Here is a 17,166-nt window from a genome sequence, read left to right as displayed (position 1 = left end):
TCCTCCCACAATCCAAAACATACTGTTGTGGGTGCAAATCCCAAAAATACTGGTCTTGACACACCTGACAATAATAATCCAAAAAGAAAAGAGACTGCGCTCCAGATTAAATGTGAACAAACGGATGGGTGCACTTGGGCTAATAAAGCACCCATACGTTTGTTCACATTTAATCTAGAGTGCAGTCTCTTTTCTTTTGGAATTATCTATCTATCTATCTATCTATCTATCTATCTCATATCTATCTCATATCTATCTATCTATCTATTATCTATCTCATATCTATCTATCTATCTATCTATCTATTATCTATCTATTATCTATCTATCTATCTATCTATCTATCTATCTATCTATCTATCTATCTATCTATTATCTATCTATTATCTATCTATCTATCTATCTATCTATTATCTATCTATTATCTATCTATTATCTATCTATCTATTATCTATCTGCAACATCCCCCACCGGGGCCTAGCCCTTGCGGTGAGGCCTAGAGACAGCCGGGGCCCGCTGTACCGGAGTGGCTGGCGGTTGCGGCCTAAGCACGCTATTGTCACGGTGCTTGGTACGGGGGGAACCGGAGGGCTGTCCTACAGCCTGGCAGGTCTCCAGCAGGGTGGTGTTGGCAAGAAATGATGAGGGAGCGGCTGCTATAGCGGATCTCCCTGGGGCAACCCCTTAATGTCCCGAGGGTGAGTCTCTGGGTGATGGACAGGGTGCCGGTGCTGAGGGCAGCGGTAGTAGCAGGGACCAGACGGAGGCAGAGGTTGAACAGAAACACTTACAGTTCTTTATTGGAACCGACAGGAACATCAGCAACGTGCCTTTAACAAGATGGTGGAGTACTGGAGAGGTATTTGGAGGGAGCCACAGGATGTAGTTCACCAGCCTGGATGTATAGGGCAGGCTGGGAGACAGCTGGGTCCTTAGAGGAGGCTTCAGCTCGGTCCTGGATCTCTTCAGGTATCACCTTTAAAGGTAAGATGATACCCCTTTTCCTCACTACACTAACTCTAGTCTTATTCTCCACTTCAGGCAGGGGCTAGGCTCTTCCTGCACTGGTCCGGTGTGCTAGAGGCTCTGAGCTGCTGCTCAGCTAACTACTCTCTGCATGCGTCCTGCAGACCCAGAGGGCCTGACTAGGACCGGTCTCTTCTCCCTTCTGGGAGAGACTGCTCTCCTCTCTCTCCTGAGAGAGACTTCTCTCCTAACTCACTAGAACATTCCTGGCCAGGGGGTTTTATTACCTCCCTTTGGTCAGGTGGTGGCTGCTCCTCCAATTACCTCTCAGTTCACAGAGACAGGATGTAACACATATCATTGGATAACAGCATCTGGCATTATACAAAATACTTAACTCCTGCCTTGCCAGGCAGGATTCACCACTGCAATACCGCTATGTCCTATCAGGACCATGTAGTGTAAGGTGATTACATGCAGGTGGGACGTATTCGCAAACCCTACCTCGCCATTGCATCGGCGAGGGTGTTGCATACCCCGGGGGCAATTGAAAGAGACGCCCTCGGCTCGACTATAGATGTTTTGGGGCACAGAGGGGGCTAAGGGCACTTCTGGGAAGTGCAGGCTGTGTGAGGTGTAGGGACAAACCGCCCATGGTCCTGGAGACAGGCACCTGGGTTGGTGTCGGACTAAAGACAAAAACATGTAGCTGTATGACAGTTGGTCGCTGACGCCATTAAACCGAACTGTACAGTAGGAAAGGTGTGGTGTCATGTCCTGTAATCCACTCCTTGCACCAAGGCCTGTATATTTGTTTTATCAACACTTCTTCCCTGGCGGCAATTATATAAGGTGTCTATCTGCATTGCGTTAGCATATGCGACACAAGTACCTCCTGACTGGCATCCTTACCCATGTATGAGTGGCATCCAGGTGCTAACTCTGTAACACCCCCGGTCCCCTAAAGACCCGCAGTTTACGGACTACCCCCACGTGCAAACCTCAGTTTGAGGGATCAGGTAGCGGTCAGTGTTTTACATAAAAGACGGTCCGACACAGCCACACTACAACCTGAAAAGCCTATGAAAGGGTTAATGCAGACTACTGGCAGATATGACAGTGTGCAAACATGTGGTAAATTCACATTGGCTTAGGAGCCCAATGGGTACACATCTTATAACATTGCAAACGTTACAGAGGTGGATAGGCTACTCAGGGTAGCACGATAGTAAATGTCTCTTTCCTGCAAAGAAAAGGCATAAAAAGTGCAAACAGAATGTCCATACCTAAAAAGGAAGGCATTAAGTGCAAAATAATAGTCAATAGCAATAGCAACTTTTCCCTGGAGTATCTGGCAAAAGTCTCTCAGAAGGTCTCTAATGACAAAGTCCATCTTCTGGGTACAGCCCTTGATGTGGGGAAAAGTTCACTGAGAAGCAAAGGGTCTCCTCTTTGTGTAGAGGGACAGAGTCCTTTGGTAGGAATCTCTGCTGTGGCAGAGGAAGGGGTGCTATCATAGCACAAGACAATGTATAATCTCTTGACTGAGATAAATAAGGGTAAGAGTCTCAGGAAAGTCTCTGGCTCTTTGGGGAAAGGACAGAAATAAATATACATATGTACAAAGTACCTGGAGAGGGCTACAGCCCTTCAGGGGTTAGTCAGATGCACCTTCGCTCGGTTCAGCAGGGACAGGATCCAAAGGCAATAGGGAATCCTGTGCGTCCTCAGCGGGAGTAGGTGCCGGCTGGGGACACCCGGTGGCAGTAGCGGGTACTGCAGGTGCAGCAACATCCTCCGGACGTTCAGGAGGAGGAGCGCTGTCGCCCGGGGTGTCGGCTGTTCCAGCCGGGGGCTCAACTGAGCCAGGGACCACGGAGGGGTCCAGGAAGAAATAAACAGGGCCCGGCGGCCGCGCTGCAGCTCCTTCCAGCTCCGGTTCTTCCGGGGCCGGGTCATCACCCCATTGGTAACCGGCAAGGGGAGATGTGGGCCTAGATGGAACCTCCGGACAAGGTTCGCTAGCCGGGATGTCTTCTCCCACAGAAGAGCCGCGGGACCTGGCAATGCTCCCGGCAGGGGAGACGGTGGGGGTGGCGCCCTGGATCATGCCCGGCCCATGGATGGCAATGGGACCCGTACTCACGATTACCGTGGATGGGGCATTCACGTGGGTCACCGCCCGGGGACTCGCAGCCGAGGAAGAAGAGGTGTTCGGAGATTCCGGCCACTCGTCGTCCTCATACCAGTCGTCGTGCGGGAAGTAGCGGTCCTCATCGGAGTCGGGGATCCGGATCACACCAGCCGCCCAAGGTCCTCTGGGCCCCTCTTGCAGGGAGAATTCAATGCACTCGCCTGGCTTCAGGTTGTGCTGGCTCTCCGGCAGATCAGGCCTCTTGACGGACCGGCGGGGTATAAATACTTCCCGTCCGGTGTAGTCCTGAGTGGCGAAGCCATAGCCACGCTGCTTGTCGAAGAACCGGACCATGCCGGTGGTGCGGTTCTTCTCCACCCAGGCTCCAGCTGTAGACCGGCCGGCCATGTAGCGTTGGGCCTCCTTCTCGCGGCGTCGCTGCTCCGAGACAGCGTCCCGGAGTCGCTGGCGGGCGGCCTCACCTCGGCCTCGAGGCTGCGGAGGTGCCGGTGCTGGGGCTCGGGGCTCCGGTGCAGGCTCGGATCTCCGTGATGGTCGGGCAGGTGCCGGAACAGGAGCAGGAGCAGCCGGAGGATCAGGAACCGTCACAGCAGGGCTAGCAGGCCGAACAGCAGGAATGGTAGGCCTCGGAGCAGGTGGCACAGCCGCAGTAGGCCCAGGCGTTGGCTCGACAGGAGTCGGGGCCTCCCCACGTGGCGCCTCCACGTGGGCCTGCGGTACCGGGATGGTAACCGGGATAGGTATGAGGAACCGCCCGGGTGGGACTTGGTACTGCGTCACCGTTTCATAACACGTCCTGGTGACGAAGGCCCGAGTCAATCCTCGGTGCAGCCGATGTCCAGCGGAGGGTCTCCGGACCGGCTGCGCGGAGACCACCACCATAGTCTCTAGTACCTCATAGAATTCAGGACGCTCCACAGGAGGGAAGGGCGGAGGACCCCACATGATGTTGTCCTCACTGTCCAAAATCCACTCATGTTCTGGCGCTTCTCTGAGGCGGGACAGGAAGTCCGCCTCTAGCCAGTGGGAGGAGTCCAAGTCCTTCCCGCCAAGAACTGTGGCGGGCTCTAATTTTTCCTGCGCCACAGGAGGCGGGGTTCGCGCCCTTCGCGCGTGGGTGGAGCTTGATGCGTCATCTGGGTTTCCCGCCAGTGAAGGTTTTGGCGGGCTTAAATTATTTGCTGCGCCACAGTTTCTGAGGTAAAAATCTTCAGGCGCGGCAGCGCCGGATGTAGCAGCGCTGGTACAGTTCTTGCCAGGATTAACCTCTGGAGTGCTGGAGCGGCGCTCGACAGCACGTGGCAGCAGTATAACACAGTTCATTCCAGAAGCACACAAATACTTGGGCCTAAACCCAGATGGCAGCAGGGTTAGGCAGCACAGTCTTTTTAATAATAAAGTACAGTCTTTAGTGCCAGGATAAGGCACAGAAGTAAATATCCTGTTCGTGACGCCACTTGCAACATCCCCCACCGGGGCCTAGCCCTTGCGGTGAGGCCTAGAGACAGCCGGGGCCCGCTGTACCGGAGTGGCTGGCGGTTGCGGCCTAAGCACGCTATTGTCACGGTGCTTGGTACGGGGGGAACCGGAGGGCTGTCCTACAGCCTGGCAGGTCTCCAGCAGGGTGGTGTTGGCAAGAAATGATGAGGGAGCGGCTGCTATAGCGGATCTCCCTGGGGCAACCCCTTAATGTCCCGAGGGTGAGTCTCTGGGTGATGGACAGGGTGCCGGTGCTGAGGGCAGCGGTAGTAGCAGGGACCAGACGGAGGCAGAGGTTGAACAGAAACACTTACAGTTCTTTATTGGAACCGACAGGAACATCAGCAACGTGCCTTTAACAAGATGGTGGAGTACTGGAGAGGTATTTGGAGGGAGCCACAGGATGTAGTTCACCAGCCTGGATGTATAGGGCAGGCTGGGAGACAGCTGGGTCCTTAGAGGAGGCTTCAGCTCGGTCCTGGATCTCTTCAGGTATCACCTTTAAAGGTAAGATGATACCCCTTTTCCTCACTACACTAACTCTAGTCTTATTCTCCACTTCAGGCAGGGGCTAGGCTCTTCCTGCACTGGTCCGGTGTGCTAGAGGCTCTGAGCTGCTGCTCAGCTAACTACTCTCTGCATGCGTCCTGCAGACCCAGAGGGCCTGACTAGGACCGGTCTCTTCTCCCTTCTGGGAGAGACTGCTCTCCTCTCTCTCCTGAGAGAGACTTCTCTCCTAACTCTCTCTAGAACATTCCTGGCCAGGGGGTTTTATTACCTCCCTTTGGTCAGGTGGTGGCTGCTCCTCCAATTACCTCTCAGTTCACAGAGACAGGATGTAACACATATCATTGGATAACAGCATCTGGCATTATACAAAATACTTAACTCTTGCCTTGCCAGGCAGGATTCACCACTGCAATACCGCTATGTCCTATCAGGACCATGTAGTGTAAGGTGATTACATGCAGGTGGGACGTATTCGCAAACCCTACCTCGCCATTGCATCGGCGAGGGTGTTGCATATCTATTATCTATCTATTATCTATCTATCTCATATCTATCTATCTATCTATTATCTATCTATTATCTATCTATCTATCTATCATCTATCTAGCTATCCGTCTATTATCTATCTATCTATCTATCTATCTATCTATCTATCTCCTATCTATCTATCTATCTATCTCATATCTATCTATCTCATATCTATCTATCTATCTATCTATCTATCTATCTATCTATCTATCTATCTATCTATCTATCGTGATACAGCATCTATGTATCCATCTGGCCATATACACCTTTCCCTTTGTTCTCTTCTTCTTCCATGTAGTTTAGAAGCACATTAGCAGAGCCCCCCTGTGCCCCCAGTCTTACACCTCTGTATTCCTCTTGCCTATGATGTGACTAGTGAGAGCAGGGGGTGAGGAGATGACTTCTTCCCCTGCTCTCCTTTGATTTAGTAGTGGAGGGGATGTAGTTACTTGTGAGCAGCCCCTGGCTTCTTTCCTGTTTCCTTCTCTCACACAGCAGCCTTCTCCTCATCTGGGAGCTCACACACCATCCAGCTATGTGCTGTTTCTGCAGAAATGCATTCTGTACAGGGGGAGCTTCTCAAAGTCTAGAAGAGAGCAGCTGCAGCAGAGGTCCTGCAATCCACTGAAGCCCACAAGCCAAGGAAGCCTGCCTTCTCCCCTAACCCAACCTGTTACAGACATTTCCTTTAGGGCTTTCTCCTTTAGAGAAGAAGACAGACCTGGGATCAGGACATTGTGGAAGTTCTACCTGGAGAAGACATCCCCTTGATTCATCCCTGCAGATCATTGCACACTCTTCCCAATGAGGTTGCCATTGCTTTTCAGTATCATTTTCGCAAACTTCTGCACTCAAGGAACTTTAGCCCAAACTGGAAACCTGAAAACAATAAGAGCCTCCAATTTAAAGAGAGATGGTAGGTTTGTGTATGGAGTCTTTGTCTGTGTAGGGGAAGTTATGGGTCCTCCTGGTACTGCTGAGTAATTTTAGGAAAAGTTGTGCCAGTGATTAAGATGTCAGATTACTCTGCAGATTTACTGCCTGAGATGTAGATCTGTTTAGTTTCTCCTGTGTGTTTCCACTTATCTCTTCCATGTGCAGTTTCCAAGTTATTCCTTAAGAGTATCCAGTTTATACTAAGATCACGTTGGGAACATTCCGGAACGCGAGTAACTTTGTATCTTTTGTGTAAGGATTAGCGGCACATTATATCTTTATATCAATAGAGTCATAAGTAACAAAAATATTGAACTTGTGGTTCTCCAGATGTGGTAAAACTACAACTCCCATCATGCCTCTGAGTGGAGATGCAGCTTCATCACAGGTTAGGAGCCACAGGTGGGTGAAAGGCTTTAACTATAAGAGGTCAAAGGTGTAATTTATATACTCATGGTATAGTAGGGGTTAAAATACATTGCATTTATTATATATTTTATGTATATTTATCAATGTTTTTTCTATCTATCTACAAATAGTAGAGTTAATTTGTATCTATCTATCTATCTATCTAATTAATCTATCTATCTATCTATCTATCTATCTATCTATCTATCTATCTATCTATCTATCTATCTATCTATATATCTATCTATATATCTATATGTCTGTATGTCTATATCTTCTATCTATCTATCTATCTATCTATCTATCTATCTATCTATCTATCTATCTATCTATCTATCATGTATCTGTCTATCTATCTATCTAACTATCTATCTATCTTTCCATATATCTATCTATCTATCTATCTATCTATCTATCTCATATCTATCTGTCTATCTATCTATCTATCTATCTATCTATCATGTATCTGTCTATCTATCTCATATCTATCTATCTCTATCCCATATCTATCTATCTCTATCCCATATCTATCTATCTATCTATCTATCTATCTATCTATCTATCTATCTATATATATATATCTTATATCTATCTATCTATCTATCTATCTATCTATCTATCTATACATAGCTATATCTTATATCTATCTATCTATCTATCTATCTATTTATCTATATATATAGCTATATCTTATATCTATCTATCGCTTTGTTTATCCCATGGGGTGATTTATCAGAGCCTGTAAGTACAAGCTGTAATTTAGTTGCATTATGCCGTGCAGAGCATGGGACGTCCCGCACCTTAACACTAGCTATAGCCGGTGCCAAATTTGGGCGCAAGCTAAAGTGTGATTCTATGTTGGGCCAGACCTGGAGCAGAACAGAGCTGGTGCGTGATGAACCTGAAAATTGCACCCATGTTGCCAGATCATATGCTTGTGCATCATACCCCAGCTATAGATACCCCCAAATTCTGAAGATTCACACGTTACTTTCCATATAGTTTGTTACACTATTTTAGTATCCAATAGAATCTGTTGCCAAATATTCAGTAAAATGTGAGAAATACTGGGGTAGATTTACCGTAATCTGATGCCGGTTTTTTGGTTGTATTTTAGTGACGTTTGAGCGCATTTGCACAATTTTTTGGTGTCTTTTCCTTGCAGTCGGTTTGCGCCTAATTTGTATTTCTCCTGATTGCAGATGTTTGCGCCTGATTTAATAACGATTTGTGCCTATAAAGCACAAGCAATTGCGCAAAAAAAAAAAAATTGTGCTGAGAAATTCTGAGACTACAAAGACAAAATGAGGTGCCAAAAAAACTTACTAGAGGGGCAAAAATAGCCCAGGGATAGGGGACCAAAGATAAATGACCCCCACTGCGTATACCCCTTTAAGTTCTGTGCCCAGTTTGCCTCTGTGATAACTATAAGGAGAGAAATAGTCTTTGTACAGTATGATTTATGGCATTTTCTAAGAACACAGCAAGGGGTAATGCCCCCCACAGCTACTTATGTAACACAGTTACCTAGAATGCTGGTTTATGATGAGTGTGGAGAGATAACCATGAAATAATAAGGTGCGGGAACACGATGGAAATTGTGTAAGGAAAAGAGAAACAGTTGGAAAAATGTTAACTATGTGAGGGGGTAACAGAGCGCACATGGTGATCAGATTTCACGACTCGCCAGGTACTGCATGTGTGCTACAAAGTTTTGGCTCTGCCAGAAAAGCCTGAAAACTCTGCCCATCTCCACCTGTGATTGGCTGGAAGTTTCTTAATCGCTTTTATAAATGTTAATATGTGGCAGGGAGATGATAACATATCTTGTATTCCACCTCTGTTTACTGCTCATAAGTCGCAGTGCTTAACCTTACTGAACTATCGGAAAGTTCTGCCAGAAGAATGCAGCCATATGCTATTCCCACAGATTTATAGAGGTATATACTAAAGATCTTACTCATAGCTATATATACAGGCAGAACAAGTAAAGAAACAAGAGCTTGCAATCTCTGAGACTGGAGGAAGCTTTAATATCCATGAAGGAGATTGGGCTAAAAGATAGATAGATATATAGATAGATACATATGAATATATTGCAAGATAGTTAAAAAAAAAGCTTCTCTGTCCAGGCAGTAACCTGGGAGTTATAACCAGAGCCCTTCTGTGCTGGAGCTTCACAGGCTGTTACACTGTACACTGTTACACTTCCCTCCTCCCACTGAGTGAAATTATGGCATGCACCACAGTCACAGTGCCTATATCTATGAGTAAGTGTCCCTGGTTTATCATGCTTGATTTTGACAGCAGGTTCTATTTAAAGGAAATTCCCCCACCTAAAATATACATATCGGTAAAAACTAGGATTAAAGAGCATTGTCCTAATCCCTAAATGGTCCTTTCCATGGCTGCAATGTAAAAAAAAAAACAGTTTGTAAATTTATATGCAACTTACCTGATGTAGAGTCCATTCACACTAAGTCCTGCATTGTAAATTTTACTTGTGTTGCCTCCTTGTTCCTGATTGACAGGTCTCACTGCTAGGACATGCTGCTGTGTGGAACAGTAAGAGAGAGATTTGTGTCTTGCTACCAGGGTGATGTCATCTAAAGTCCTTTACCCACTATCATTTGCACAGCTACCCCATGTATGTATTTGACCACATGAAATCACAGCAGCCTCCATGGAGGGATAGGAGGTCATAAAGGCATACTGTGATTTCATGTGATCAGATACATACATAAGGTAGAGACTGCAAATGTAACTGGATAAAGGACCTTAGATGACATAACCCTGGTCACATGACAGTGCTGAATGCTGAGAAGAGGTATAGGACATGGAGAGGACTAGATGGGAGGGACCAGCCAAGCAGGATACATAGGATAACAAAGTCGATTTTATAGGAATGTTAGGGAAAAATTTTTTAGCTAAAAGAAGGGTGTCAGTAAATAGGGCTCTATGGAAACCTGTCACTGGCTGTATTCGTGAAAATGTGGTGACATGTTTTCTATCAGAAATTCATATATAAATTGGCAGCTGGGGGTCACATGTCCCTTCACAGTATTTACATTTTTTTCTGGGAAAACTACAGAATTTTTAATAATAAATAGCAATTGTGTGCAGCCTAGGATACGTTACTAAAGGGAACCTGTAATCAGAATTTGACCCAATGAACCACTTTCCGTATGTTGTCAAGCTGCTGAACACCTTCCACATCAGGTTTCTTTCAAGGTGTGGTGTTCCCCCACCCAGAAAATCAACTTTGAATTGAGATGTAAAGTGGTTGTACAAAGTCACGGAGTTAGCACTGAAGTCAAGCTCTCCCTGTCTCAGACCGTTGCCATTACTGATAAACCAATTGATGGTCCTACATCCAGTCCAAAGCCATCACTAACTAAATATCCTAGTGTCCATTACACGGAAGGAGAGCTTGACTTAAGTGATTAACTCTCCACCTCAGTGACTTTATACAACCAATTTACATCTCACTTCAAAGTAGATTTTTCTCCATGAAGCCACCACACTGGCCCATTTAGGGTGCGGTCACACGTACCGATAGCGCTACATCATGTAAAAACGTAAATGACCCCCATTGGGTTCTGGTTACCGATACGTGATTGGGCCGAGGCCTGCCACTGTACCCTTGTACTGCGTTTATAAACACAACGCTAGCGTTACGTGTGACCCACCTTAAGAAACATGATCTGGGAGGTGTTCAGCTCAAACTTGTAATAGTTTATTAAGCCATTTTCTGATGACAGGTTCCCAATAATAAATCATCACTTTTCTAAAGATTTAGAGACCAATCAAATAGTAGTCAGGTAGTAATAGTTAAAAACCTATTTTTTATGAAGTGACTACATTCCTATTACTTGTGCTCAAAAAATCCGAACCCATTGGGGCACATTTACTTACCCGGTCCATTCACGTTCCAGCGGCGGCTTCTCGGATGAGCGCTCGGGTCTTCCGGCGATTCATGAAGGTCCTGCGCCCGATGTCCACCAGGTGTCGCTGCTTCGCCGAGGTACGCCGAGTTGCGTCGGAGTTCACTGATCTCTTCCTGGTGCATGTGAGTATGGCGCGTGCGACCAATTTTTTGTTTTAAATGCGGCGGTTTTTCCGAATCCGTCGGGTTTTCGTTCGGCCACGCCCCCGATTTCCGTCGCGTGCATGCCAACGCCGATGCGCCACAATCCGATTCCGATCGCGTGCGCCAAAATCCCGTGGCAATTCATGGAAAATCGCCGCAAATCGGAAATATTCGGGTAACACGTCGGGAAAACGCGAATCGGGCCCTTAGTAAATGACCCCCATTGAGTCTGACAAATATACCATAGCAGATGACATCTGGAAGGGGGTACATACTTTTTAAACATTGTAGATACATGTAATATAAAATATATTTGGATCACTGGCAGTGCTCAACAGTAGAGAATTCATGCACAGCTGGACCCCCAAACATAAAATCTTACAAAACCCAAGAACATATCAATTTTCAATGTGAGAACAGGTGCAGGGCTGTACATGACTCCCGGAGCTTGTTATACTTGTATATACCTCGTGTCATCTGTGCTATTCATTCTGGGAAATATCCAGCTTCAAGTAGCTGCTTAAGCATGGAATTTTTTTGTCAATTTTTTTATATTCCCATAGTGTGTCCTATAGCTGGTACTTCTAGTGCTCAGTGGTTATGATGCATGGTGGCTCAGTGGTACAGTGCCCCTGGTTTTTATCATACAAGGCTGCATACATTGTTAGGTATTGACCATGGAGATCTGTGTAATCATACCTTTGTGTTGTTAGTAGCAGCAGGACTGTAAATGATTGCTTCCCAAGTGCATTGGGTTGTGTCCTCACACCGTTGTGCTCTTTATTCTCTGCATTGATCTGCATCACAGCCCCTCCCCTCTTCTCTGAGCAACTGCTGTACTGTCCAACCAGAAGCCCACTGCAGTGAGCTAGAACAGCATGATGTAGGAATGTCTCAGTGTTCGAGACCGGTTGTTGCACATTTATTTATATTCTATGATTATATCATTTAACTTATTTATATGTCTAATACCATAAAGGACTTCAGTTTATTATTAAACCAACACAAGACGGTATCACAAGAAGTAATGGATATGACTTTGGGAACCACAAAGTAATATAATATTCTCATCCTTCTGCAGAATGTGCCATACATTTCCAATAGATGTCTCATCTGTGTCCCCTGCACAGAGGGGCCGCACATGCACAGCTACCCATTGGCTTCTAGGTGAGATCCTCTAGAACAGTGATGGCTAACCTATGGCACTGGTGCCAGAGGTGGCACTCAGAGCCCTTTCTGTGGGCACTCAGGCCATCACCAGAGATGACTCCAGGTATCTTCCTGCAGTCCCAGACAGCCCAGGACTTGCTGTGCACAGAGCTATATTAAAGTGACAGCGCTACCTGGGACTATTTTCTGCTTTATTTGTGTCCTCAGGTGCTGGTATCAATGAGAACTGTGACAGAAGGGAGTATAACTCCCACATTAAATTTCCGTGTTGGCACTTTGCGATAAATAAGCGGGTCTATGTTGTAGTTTGGGCACTTGACCTCTAAAAGGTTTGCCATCACTGCTCTAGAAGATTATTGAGGGAGCAGTGTATTCATGGCCGACCCCTCTGGTCATGACCGAATTAAGAGACCCAGGAGACCCAGCATCTTTCTGCCATAACTAAGATAGGAATACTCCTTTAAATTACACTTAGTTAACTGGATGATCAGCAGTGACAAAGCCTGAAAAATCTGGATAATATGAGAAAATATTGGGCCACATTTATCACTTTTGTGCGCCTAAGTGTAGTAGTTGCGCCTAAATTCTGGCGCACTGTTTTGCCAGAATTATCACAAGCTACAACCATCTGTGATAAGTATATTTTCTGCCTCTTATTAATCACTTTACTTTAACACAGTTTCGGCGCAATGTTAGATTCGGGCACTTACATGTGATCCTGCTACAAGCTCCTCTCTGCTTCTCCCACATCCCAGAATGGAGATAACACTCACAGCAGCACCCAGGTGTGTGACACCCAGCACCCAGTGACCTCCTCAGCAGGGGCTTCTCCTGGAGGGGATCCCCCAGTGCTGATCCCCCTGCTGCACCCCTGTAATTCTGCACAGTATCCCCCTCAGACACTGTGCAGAATTACATGGGGTACACTTGTTTGTAGTATCTGCAAACTTCTGCAAGCTTCTGCAAACTTGTGCAAAGTTCTCGTGCTCTTGCTGTGAATGTTTTGTAAATAGAAGGTGATGAACTGTAAATAGAGTCTGCAGCTCCTGTCTGCAGAGTATCTAATGTATCTATTATATGTTCTAGTGTCTGCAGAGTATCTAATGTATCTATTATATGTTCCAGTGTCTGCAGTGTATCTAATGTATCTATTATATGTTCCAGTGTCTGGCTGAGCTTTGCTGCTAGAAATGAGCTGTTCTGCAAAGGGGCTCAGTGCTTTCTTCTCAGATAACGCCACCTTCGGGCTGGAGTGTTTTTGCGCCCGTTTTTGCGCCTAAATGAAAACGTTGCAAGTGATGAATATCATTAGGCGCAGCAAAACATCTGGATTGGTAAGATAGATGAGGGAAAGCTGGTTATTTTTGCTGCGCGGCTAGTTTGGCGTTTAATCGCAAAAATGGCGCAAAAACGGTGCGGCTGAATGAAAAGGCGCAAAAACAACAGAAAAAAACGAGTGATACATGTGGCCCATTGTTTCCTGTAACTTTCCAAGATGTTCCATCTAATGTTCCAATTCAGAGATTGCTGGAATTCCCGTAACTATAACGTAACATAAGCCCCAGCACTGGTGGCTGCGCTACATATAGCGCCTTTAATAAAGAAGATGTAATGTGTGACGGGGACTCCTGTACTCAGCTGAATGACACAGCGGAGGACACACCATGATTCAGCACCTCCGAGCCTCTCCAGGAATCCACATGGAAATGTATCAATATAGGAAATCAATGTGAAACCCTCGCAGTCCTTCATGTTATCCCCTCTCCTCCCGCTTATGAGAAGCATAATGAAGTGACAGCAGAGTATCGGGTATACAAGGTCTACAGTGCCGCCGGATATTACTCCGAATATTTTACAAAAGGAATAGACATTGCTGTATGAGCCCCTGTATATGCATAGGTGATAGATGGATAGTTATTAGACAGACAGATAGATAGATAGATAGATAGATAGATAGATAGATAGATAGATAGATAGATAGATATTAGATAGATAGACAGATAGATAGATATTAGATAGATAGATAGATAGATAGATAGATAGATAGATAGATAGATAGATATGAGATATAGGCAGACAGACAGATAGATAGATAGATAGATAGATAGATAGATAGATAGATAGATAGATAGATATTAGATAGATAGATATGAGATAGATAGACAGATAGATAGATAGATATTAGATAGATAGACAGATTGATAGATATGAGATAGATAGATAGATAGATAGATAGATAGATATTAGATAGATAGATAGATATTAGATAGATAGATAGATAGATAGATAGATAGATAGATATGAGATAGATAGATAGATAGATAGACAGATAGATAGATACCGTATTTACTCAAGTATAAGGGTGTTGGCACACATGGGGCCACATGTATCACTCGTTTTTTCTGTTGTTTTTGCGCCTTTTCATTCAGGCGCACCGTTTTTGCGCCATTTTTGCGATTAAACGCCAAACTAGCCGCGCAGCAAAAATAACCAGCTTTCCCTCATCTATCTTACCAATCCAGATGTTTTGCTGTGCCTAATGATATTCATCACTTGCAACGTTTTCATTTAGGCGCAAACGGGCGCAAAAACACTCCAGCCCGAAGGTGGCGTTATCTGAGAAGAAAGCACTGAGCCCCTTCGCAGAACAGCTAATTTCTAGCAGCAGAGCTCAGCCAGACACTGGAACATATAATAGATACATTACATACACTGCAGACAGGAGCTGCAGACTCTATTTACAGTTCATCACCTTCTATTTACAAAATATTCTGCAAAATGCTGAGCTCACAGCAAGAGAGAAGAGAACTTTGCACAAGTTTGCAGAAGCTTGCAGAAGTTTGCAGATACTACAGACAAGTGTCCCCCATGTAATTCTGCACAGTGTCTGAGGAGGATATTGTGCAGAATTACAGGGGTGCAGCAGGAGACCAACACTGGGGGATCCCCTCCAGGAGAAGCCACTGCTGAGGAGAACCTGAGTGAAGTTGGCCCCCCCACCTTGTTCAAATCAAACAAAATAGGTGTCAAACGTTTGTGCTGGTTTGTGCAGCAGAAATTTTTGTTTGTGCCGCCATCGTTTTCGAGATTTTAATGAAAGTTTACAGAGGTCATCAGAGGTCAACCAGCCCCCCCACATTGCCCAAATCAAACAAAACTGGTGCCGAACAATTCTGCTACGTTTGTGCTGGTTTGTGCTGCGCAAATTTTTGTTTGTGCCGCTTTTGTTTTGAATATATGAACAAAAATTTAAAGTTCAAAAGTTCAAGCAGCTCCCCCACATTAACCGAATCAAACAAAACTGGTGTCAAATGTTAGTGCTACGTTTGTGCTGGTTTGTGCAGCAAAAATTTTTGTTTGTGCCGCTATAATTTTTAAGGTATGTTCAGGTGTTTGAAGTGTTTAGGATGAACTGGTAAAAAACAAACCTAGTGACACTTCCCTGGTTTGATCACCAGGGGGAGCTGGCAAACACATTGTACTTTGGAAGAAATGAACTCTGATGACCTCTGCAAAAAAGTATGAATATATTAAAAATGATAGCGGCACAAACGAAAATTTTTGCTGCACAAACCAGCACAAACGTAGCACTAACGTTTGACACCCGTTTTGTTTGATTCGGTTAATGTGGGGGGGCTGCTTGAACTTTTGAACTTTCATTTTTTGTTCATATATTCAAAACAAAAGCAGCACAAACAAAAATTTGCGCAGCACAAACCAGCACAAACATAGCAGAATTGTTCGGCACCAGTTTTGTTTGATTTGGGCAATGTGGGGGGGCTGGTTGACCTCTGATGACCTCTGGAAACTTTCATTAAAATCTTAAAAACGATAGTGGCACAAACGAAAATTTCTGCTGCACAAACCAGCACAAACGTAGCACAAACGTTTGACACCAATTTTGTTTGATTTGAACAAGGTGGGGGGGCCAACTTCACTCAGGTCTGAGGAGATCACTGGGTGCTGGGTGTCACACACCTGGGTGCTGCTGTGAGTGTTATCTTCATTCTGGGATGTGGGAGAAGCAGAGAGAAGCTTGTAGCAGGATCACATGTAACTGCCTGAATCTAACATTGCGCCTAAACTGCGCCAAAATTGCGCCTAAACTGTGTTAAAGTAAAGTGATTAATAAGAGGCAGAAAATATACTTATCACAGATGGTTGTAGCTTGTGATAATTCTGGCAAAACAGTGCGCCCGAATTTAGGCGCAACTACTACACTTAGGCGCACAAAAGTGATAAATGTGGCCCATGGCGTTTTGAACCCGTTTTAAGCAGTCCGTTAAAAAATGCATGCGTTTTTGACAGGCTTGACCAATTATCTTACTTAAAACTGGTCAAAAACGGATGTATTTTCAAAAACGCATGCGTTTTTTTAACGGACTGCTTAGAACCGGGCCAAAAAGGGGTTCAAAACGCCACATGTGCCACCCTTAGGCATTAGAAATAAACTTTCTGATCAATTCCTTATGCTTTTCTAGATCTCTGTTTGCTATCATCCTATCGAAGGTTTATATGTTTCCTCATATAGCGGAAAAATGCCAGCTCACCTTCGTTTGAGCGAACGGACCCGGCACGGGCCAACCCTCTGCTGGGGTATAGGAGAACTATAGCAAACAATTGACGGTCCAGCCAGGATCCTCGGTCCAAAAAGATTCTTTATTTAGGCATAAATAGCAATAACAAATCCACTCAGAAAGACGGTGGTCGCCTACGCGTTTCAGACAGTTTACCTGTCCTTAATCATGGCTAACAAACAATGGGAAGACATACACTTTATAAATGAATAGACCTCTCCCTAGATCCCAACTTCCAATAAACGCCCAGTTCCGTTAACTCCTTCAAGAAGGAGAAAAAGTATATTAAACTGAGTGGGGTTGCATCTTGGACATTAGCATTAAAAACAATCATGACATAATACAGCA

The 17,166-nt window shown here is 45.2% G+C and overlaps 1 protein-coding gene across 1 annotated transcript in view; it reads left to right on the top strand.

Annotated features, from left to right (window-relative positions):
* The first annotated feature begins 6,055 nt into the window (after positions 1-6,055).
* The window catches only part of PDGFD (platelet derived growth factor D), a 124,947-nt gene continuing 113,836 nt past the window's right edge, over positions 6,056-17,166 (top strand). The window contains exon 1 of the mRNA XM_072134210.1: positions 6,056-6,553. Coding sequence (XP_071990311.1) covers positions 6,442-6,553 — 112 coding nt within the window. The 5' untranslated portion in view covers positions 6,056-6,441. The remainder of the gene's footprint in view (positions 6,554-17,166) is intronic.

Source organism: Engystomops pustulosus, chromosome 2 (assembly GCF_040894005.1).
Source record: "Engystomops pustulosus chromosome 2, aEngPut4.maternal, whole genome shotgun sequence".
NCBI classification, from domain to species: domain Eukaryota; kingdom Metazoa; phylum Chordata; class Amphibia; order Anura; family Leptodactylidae; genus Engystomops; species Engystomops pustulosus.
This window is presented reverse-complemented; position numbering and strand designations above follow the sequence as displayed.